Genomic DNA, 7,765 nt, shown 5'->3' with positions numbered 1-7,765 from the left:
CGGAAAGGCAGGTTGGGGGGAATGGCCTGCCTTTGAACACGAGACTGTGTGGTACATGTGAAAGGACCCTGGTAGGTCCCTGGCGTGAAGAGCCCAGAGCACAGAGACACTGACACATGGGGGGCTGGACTGACAGCACCCGAAAATGAATGCCTTCTGGTGATGCCTGAAGGACTTTGACAGGCCTATTATCAGATCCTGCTGACTTACATTTAAAATAAAAGAAATGAGCTTCCACGCCCCATTGCCTTTGAGGACACCTGCCCCTGAGACAAGGGAGGCCTGTGTGGCAGCCAGCAGGGCAAGAGGTGCCCTACATAGCAGGGCACGGTGGCCCAAGATCAATCCGGGTTTAGAGACAAGCCTGAAACCAGAGTCCTCTGTGTTCCCTGGGTTGAAGGCCTCCAGCCGAGAAGCGGTGAAGACACTGGTTAGTCTGTTCTTTATTTCAAGGGAAAGTTACAGGGTTGTTTGACAAAATGACTGACCTGCGTGGGGACAGCCAGGTTCTATGTACAGGTTCATCCCTGGGGTCCGTACCCCCACATCTCAGTGGTTGAGCCCGACCAGGCTAATCACACTGGCGCCGGGACAGCCACTGGACTGGCCTTGGCACCTGCTTTGGCCTCAGAGGGGACAGAAGCTTCTCGGTGGGCGGCTTCCTCACGCCTTCATGGAAGTCTTTGATTGGGTGGCTTCCTGCGTGGGCTCTTTCCTTTCAGGCTGTCCTTGGAACACGGAGGGTCCTGGCCTTCTGGGTGGGCATAAGGAGGTTTCGCTCTCTTGCCTTGACTTGCGTCTGTTTTTATGTGAACACAATACTCTCAATTGGACTTTTTTTTTCCTTTTCCTTTTTTTGAGCCCAAGAATTACCGGGGGTAAAAAAGGGCTCAGCAGGTGCAGTTCTGCTGGTTGATCTGCTTTCGGCAAGGTTCCATGGTGACGGCCACACCCACCCCGCTCCGGCCCGATGTCATGCGGGTCACTTCACTCCAGGTGTCCGTGTCTGGGTCGTAACACTCCACGCTGTCCAGAAAGGTGTGGCCGTCGTAGCCTCCTATAGGGAGGGCAGGGGGCTGTCACAGTCACGCGCGAGCCCTTTCCCCACCCCCAGGGACGGGGCAGGGACCGTGGAAGGAGGTGGGCCAGGCAGAGGGGGCGTGCCGAACCCCAGCCCCGCCCACGGGTCTCACCTAGGACGTAGATCCGCCCCTGGTGCACCGTAATTCCCAAGGCGCTCCGCCGGTGCATCATGGGAGCCACAAAGGACCAGGTCTCTGTCTCCACGTCATAGCGCTCCACGCTGTTCAGCTGGTCCTGGCCGTTGTAGCCCCCGGCGGCATAAATACAGTTGTGCAGGACGCAGACACCTACATGGCACCAAAATTGGGGGGGTAGGGTGGGGGCGTGACTCGGGGGCCAGCGCCTTCCTTAGTGGGCCCACCCCACACCTCTCCCCGGAGACTTTTCAGAAAGGTTGGTGGGTGGGCGGGACGGACACCAGGATCCTGGGGGGCTGTAGCTCTCCTGCATGAGCAGTAGGGTTCAGGCATGGCTGTCACCTGAAGGGGGTGGAGGGGAGCGTTGGGGTTGGGGAGTGGTCTTCCTGGCAGCTCCGTACCCTCCCCGCATGCCCCTCCTACCTGCCCCACTCCGGATGGTATTCATGGGTGTGGTCATCCTCCACTCGTCCCTCTCCGGGTAGTAACACTCGGCTGAATTGAGGCGGTTGGTGCCGTCAAAGCCACCGATGGCATAGAGCAGTCGGTTAAGGACAGCCACGCCCACCCCAATCCTCCGCATCAGCATGGGGGCCACCAAGTGCCACTCATTCCGCTCGGGCTCATACCTGTAAAGGCAGAGGGCTCATGAGGAAGCAAGGACAGCAGCACAGTGTCCACCCCCCCCCCCCCTCCTGCATGGACCCTTGATAATTTACAAATTATTATTATTTTGTCATATTCTACACTGTCCGATGTCTCCCTTCACCCCCTCCTGCTCCTGGCTCTCTACATCAGCCAACCCTTGACTCCTTAGAATGTTCTACAAGGTGGGTGGTCAGAAGCCCATACTCGGGAGGAGACCACTGAAGCTGACAGCCATTGTCTGCTCGAGGGCACCCCCCACCCCATGTCTGGTAGACCCCAGTAGCTCAGTATACTGGCACAGTGTCAATGCAATCGTGTCCCCAGCACCCGTGTGCCGACAGCCCAATGGGGCAGGTGGGCTCTATTATCGCACCACACCTTACAGACCAGGAGATGGGATGTCAGAGAGGTGAGGTGGTGTGCCTGGTATCATTGAATAAACGGTGGTCCAGCCCTCTAGGTGCCCAGAACCTCAACTGTAACAACCAGGCGGTGCCTGGGTCAGCGGGCTCAAGGACACTTGTGCATGCAGCGCGATTGTCCCTCATGTCCCTGTCCTCCAGAGTGGTCTGCTTAGGCTGACTCAGCCTCCTCGATGTCAGAAGCCCCTGGAGTGTCGGTTTGAAACCCCTCTCCCCCAGATCCCCGGCATCCCCAGCGGAGGGCCTTCCCCTCACAGGCTCTCCAGGTAAGCACTGCACCTACAGTCACACTCCAGGGAGGAGGCAGGGGACCAGGCTGTGCCAGGTAAACACAGGCACAGTGGGCCGGGGCGGCACCCTGCACTCGGGAGATGGAGAACCTCACCTGTCTGTGGGCTGTGACAATTTTTGGACAGACGGCTGTGAAAGGTCACGTTTCAAAAACATCTGCACATTACCTACCAGGTGGGTAGACTCCTTTTCCCACCTGCCGTGCCCCAAACATACCATCCCAGGTCACTGGCCGTAAAGCTTCCGTGGGGTGCCACTTCCGCACGGAGGATCCCGCTCCCCGAGCAGAGTGGCTCACACAGACAGACAACAGGGAGGCTCCTGGGCCCTATAGGCTTGGGGCCCCTCGGAGTCCTGGCCCACCTCACCTCTCCACGCTGTTGTGGTGGATGCAGCCGTGGGAGCCGCCGACGGCGTAGATGTAGCCATCGATCACCCCGACCCCGATGCGGTTGCGCGGCACAGTCATGGAGGCACAGGGGGACCACTGGTTGGTCATGGGGTTGTAGCAGTCCAGGGCACTGGAGTCGGTGTTGCCGTCGGGCGAGTTGTTCCGGCCACCCACGGCGTACAGCAGCCCGCCCACCACGCAGCCCGCCAGCCCGCTCCGCGGCACCTGCAGGTCGGCCAGCCGCAGCCACGTGCCGTCGCTGGGGTTGTAGGCCTCTAGGTAGCTGAGGGACTGGCGGAAGTAGCCGCCAGCTGTGTAGATGAGCCGGCCCACCTTGGGCGCCCGGCAGGGCATCACCTGCGTGGGCTTATGCAACGTCAGCTCCTGGAAGATCTGGACCAGGTAGTCCTTGCAGCGCGAGTCCGACTGCAGGATCTCGCACTTCTGCAGCTGCATCTGCAGGAAGTGGGGCGTGAGCGAGTGGCAGCGCACAGCCCGCAGCAGCGCCTGCACGTAGAAGCGCCGCTGCTCGCAGTCGTACTTGACCCAGTCGATGCAGGCGTGGAAGACCTCGGACTCGCAGCGCACGTTCAGGTCATCCCTGCTGATGAGCGTCACCAGCTGGCAGTGGGACAGGTTGAAGAACTCCTCCTGCTTGGCCACCTGTGGTGGGGGAGGGTGGGGGCATAACGTCACAGGCTCTCCCCGGGCCCTCACCACCACCTTGGACCCGGCACTCAGCTTGCCTCGGACCCAGTCTCCATATCCGCGTCTGGGTAACCGGGAGTCAAACGGTGTGGGGATGACAGGAGGTCATGACGTGTGTTGGGTGCGGCGGGTGCCCCAGGCGGCATGATGTGAACAGTGTGCACAGCTGCTAACCAAAAGGGTGGCAGCTCTGACCCATGCGGTGGCACCGAGGAAGAAAAGCCTGGTGACCCGTTTCAGTAGAGTATTTACAAACTCACTCACTGCCATCGAATCAACTCTGACTCCTAGTGACCTTACGATAGGTCAAGGCCGAACTGCCCCTGTGGCTTCTGAGGCTGCAAGCACTCTGAGGAGCAGAAAGCCCCATGTTTCTCCTGTGGAGCAGCTGGTGGGCTCAAACTGCTGACCTTGTGGTGAGCAGCCCAGCTCCGCTGCAAGAAGCCCATGGAGCCATTCCGCCCTGTAATATGTGCCGTCACCAGGGGACTCCGCTCAAATGAAAGGTGGTTTACTTTTATTTGCCAGGTACACAGTGTGTGCGCGCAAAGTGAGTGTGCCCTGTACCTCTTTGTGCCACTGGTTTTTTAACTCGATGCCCCGAGAGCTCTCTCCTCTTCGAACCCAATCACACATTAGGAAACCGGCAGAGTGCAGAAAATGGGAAAGAATGTTCTCGGGAGAAGGGAAGGCTCTTGAAGGCGCCTGCCGGAGCTGCCATTCTGCCTCCCTGCCCACTCTCTGGCTGTGTGACCCTGGGCAAGTGTCTGGCCCACCCTGGGTGGACAACGCCCTGGACTTCGGTTGGCCCCAGGCATCAGAGGCGGGCTTAGAAGACCCCGAGGTGGGCGGTGCAGAGCCTGGGCACCCTAAGGCATGGCATATTGAGCTTTTCCCGCCTGCCTGGGCTGACAGCAGTACCTCCTTACCCCCAGAGCTGGGCAGAGCCAGCGGTTTAAAGGCTGTAGAAAGGGGCTGGCACACACAGCAAGTGCCCAACACGCTGTCATTACACTGTCACTCAGGGGTGCGTCATGTCAGGTGTCACCACGCCGGAACCGGTGTCTGCTGAGAACTTCCTCCGCTTGGAAATGAAAATGAAACCAGAAACCAGCCTTCGGGACACCACTCGCCCACGGCCGGAAAGACCCTTGGGGCCAGTTTTTAAGGCTGCATATCTTTCTGGAGGTGGTGAGTTTGAACTGCCAACCTAGGCGTTGGTGACCGAGAGCTTTGAGCTGCTATGCCACTGGTGCACCAAGAACAGCGCAGAAGGGACCCAGGGAAGCAGGACTTTGGGTCAGGCTTGCAGTTTGCATGTCCTGAGGGTTCAATAAATACCCGCTGGGGTGGGCCTGCTCAGCACCCCTCCTCCCCGGCAGGTTGATACTGCAGACGTGCCCCCTGCCTCCACCCCCGATTTCTGACACACCATGGAACACAGAAACCAAACAAAGCCACTAAGCCAGTCAAGGCTGACTCACAGCGACCCTACAGGATGGGGTAGAACTGCCCTCTAGGGCTTCCAGGACTGTAGCTCTTTACCGGGGTAAGATAGCCAGTGTCTTTTTCTCAAGGAGCAGCTGGTGGTTTTGTACTGCTGACCTTGCGATTAGCAGCACAAGGAACAAATCACTTCCCTTCGGCCACTGTCCGGTCTCCCAGATGTGGGGACTAGAAGCTCAGACAGAACCTAGCTTCTGAGCCCTGAGCATCCGGAGAGGAGGCCCTCCCGCCGGCCCTGTGCTCACCTCCCCGAAGTGCATGTGGATGTATTCTCGGGCACGCTGGTGCAGCTCGGCGCAGCCAATCTGCTCGGCGAAGTTGGCGATGCCGATGGCGTTGCTGGGGTCCAGCTGCTGCACCAGGAAGTCGCTGCAGGCGCGCACGACGCTGTCGATCTGGTACATGACGGCGCCGTTCATGACGTGCAGGACGCACTTCTCGCCCATGGAGATGGAGGCTGTGTAGGCGAACTCAATGAGGCGCTCCATGACCTTGGGGTGGATGCCCTCGATGGACACCACCTCCATGCCCTGCTCCCGGAGCCCGTTGGTGAACATGGCTTTGAAGACGGGGCTGGACGAGGCCAACACCACCTTGTGGGCCATGAACTGGGCGGCCGGCGCGTCCTCGTACTTGACCTGCAGCGTGACGTCGCACAGCTGCTGGCTGAGCCGCAGCTCGTTCATGATGCCGAAGGCCTGCTTGGTGTGGTCCTCCAGCGTGTAGCTGAAGGTGCGGTTGCCATGCTGGGAGGGCGTCACCTCGGCTTTGCACTCGGTGGAGGCGTACATCACCACGTCCCCTGCCCCCTCGGGGCGCTGTGACTGCAGGGGCAGGAATCGGCTGGGGGCCCCAGCCCGGCTACGCCCGGGTGCCGGCTGCATGGGCCTCCTGGAGACGAGGGACACCACCAGTACTGGCACTCAGGGGCCTGGAGGAGGAGAGCACAGGGCTGGGGGCCGGGCCAGGGCGAGCCAGGGCTCCCTTTGTAAGACAAAGCCCTTCCCGGATCAATTTTCTTTCCCAAGTAAACCAGTGTCCAATCCAGCCTGATCAGCCCTGGAGCCCCGACTTCGAACACTGGCCAGGAGATCCATGTCCCTCCCTGCCCAGAATCCTCTGATACCTCCCGGAGGCACTAGGAGCGAAACTGATCTCCTTTGAAGCCTGTGAGTGCCTGCCCAGCCAGCCTCCACCCCTCTTTCCTTTGCGGGCTCTGTTCCAGCCACGGGAAAATGCTCTTCCTCAGACTCAAAACCAAAGTGCCATCAAGCGATTCTGGGTCATTGCTACTTTAGAGGACAGAGTAGAACTGCCCCGGTGGGTTTCCAAGGCTGTCAATCTTTACAGGAGCAGACAGATTCACCTCTACCCCACCCCCACCTCCACCCCATGAGCTGCTGGATTTGAACTGCTGACTGACTTTGTGGTCCACAGCCCAAGGCCTAACCCATACTATGCAAGCACCCAGGGCACCATGTTCTTCCTACAGCACGCCCAAATCTCCCTGCATCCACCTCCGACTCCAGGAGGACCTACTACACATGGGGTGCTGTTCTACACCCCAGGGACCCAGCACTGAGCAAGAGACACTCCCCTCCAGGAGCTGACGTTGGGGGAGGAAGCAACAACAAAAGGCTTGCCATCGAGTGGATCCTGACTCACAGCAACCCTACAGACCAGGGTAGAATTGCCCTTGAGGGTTTTTGTGACTGTAACTCTTTTATAGGAGTAGAAAGTCTCATCTTTCTCCCTCTGAGTGACCAGTGGTTTTGAACTACTGGCCCTGCTGTGAGCGGCCCAACGAATAGCCTCTAGACCTCGGAGCTCCTTTCTTGGAAAGGAAAGGTCCAGAAATAAATAAGGGGAGGAGGGAGAATGTCGTGGGAGACAAACAAAGAGGAGGGTGGGCATGAATGAAGAAGCCTTGGGCCTTGGAGAGTCAGGTCGGAGAGGCATCTTGAAAAGTGCCCACAACAGCTGGTTGGGAGGACCGGGCACCTGAAGGGACTCCCTCAGCCCTTTTCCGGGGTTCACTTTCCTTACAGCACAGGTCAGGGAGGGGTCCCCTTGATTTTTTGGTGAGGAGCTGGCCATCCTGTTCACTTAAAACCTGAGCCCCTGTCCGTGCACGTCCATCCTCCCTGCCCCACCCCCCACCTTTCCTGGTGTCTCCTCACCTCCTGCTCAGGGCCTGGCACTGCGCCCGGCTCTGTTAATGCGAGGCTGGCTGGCTGCCCACCCAACTGCGCCCTCTTTCTTGGGACCCAGGTTGCAGCTGGGATCTAGGACCCAAACTGAGTCCCGCTCCAGCCTCTCAGCCTTTGGCCAATCAGTTCCCGGTGCCCCCTGGTCACCAGGCACTCCCCCGACAAAGAGACAAGTGGGGACTGCGCATGCCCCGCATGGGTCGCCACCAAGGCTTGGAGAAGGCAGGAAGTGGCCCTGTCGCGGCCTCTCGCCGGCCAGCCCCACGGCACAGACTCCACACTCCCCGCACCCACCCCGGGCTTGCCGTGCCCCCCGGCCTCCCACCCCGCTCCGGTCTCTCCGGGGAAACCCCGCGGGGCGCGCCGTCC

General features: G+C 59.6%; 1 protein-coding gene across 1 annotated transcript; it reads right to left on the bottom strand.

The window, feature by feature from the left end:
- Window positions 1–423: 423 nt before the first annotated feature.
- On the bottom strand, window positions 424–7,622 carry KEAP1 (kelch like ECH associated protein 1). Its single transcript, XM_004716803.2, has 6 exons — window positions 7,367–7,622; window positions 5,432–6,117; window positions 2,950–3,635; window positions 1,644–1,849; window positions 1,194–1,370; window positions 424–1,057 (listed from the first exon to the last, which is right to left on the bottom strand). The coding sequence occupies exons 2-6, from the start codon at window positions 6,068–6,070 to the stop codon at window positions 891–893; spliced, it is 1,875 nt and encodes a 624-aa protein (XP_004716860.1). The 5' UTR covers window positions 6,071–6,117; window positions 7,367–7,622; the 3' UTR covers window positions 424–890.
- Window positions 7,623–7,765: the final 143 nt, after the last annotated feature.

This window comes from Echinops telfairi, unplaced genomic scaffold (assembly GCF_000313985.2).
Source record: "Echinops telfairi isolate 266 unplaced genomic scaffold, ASM31398v2 ScPeMD7_36;HRSCAF=134, whole genome shotgun sequence".
Taxonomy (NCBI): domain Eukaryota; kingdom Metazoa; phylum Chordata; class Mammalia; order Afrosoricida; family Tenrecidae; genus Echinops; species Echinops telfairi.
Note: the sequence above shows the minus strand (reverse complement) of the source record. Positions and strands in the feature narration are given on the sequence as shown.

Coding starts and splice junctions, on each gene's coding strand:
- KEAP1 (XM_004716803.2), bottom strand. CDS start 6,070: ATGCAGCCGGCACCCGGGCGTAGCCGGGCTGGGGCCCCCAGCCGATTC. Junction 1,371..1,643: donor TACCATCCGGAGTGGGGCAG/GTAGGAGGGGCA, acceptor GGTGCCATGTAG/GTGTCTGCGTCCTGCACAAC. Junction 1,058..1,193: donor GGGGCGGATCTACGTCCTAG/GTGAGACCCGTG, acceptor CCCTCCCTATAG/GAGGCTACGACGGCCACACC.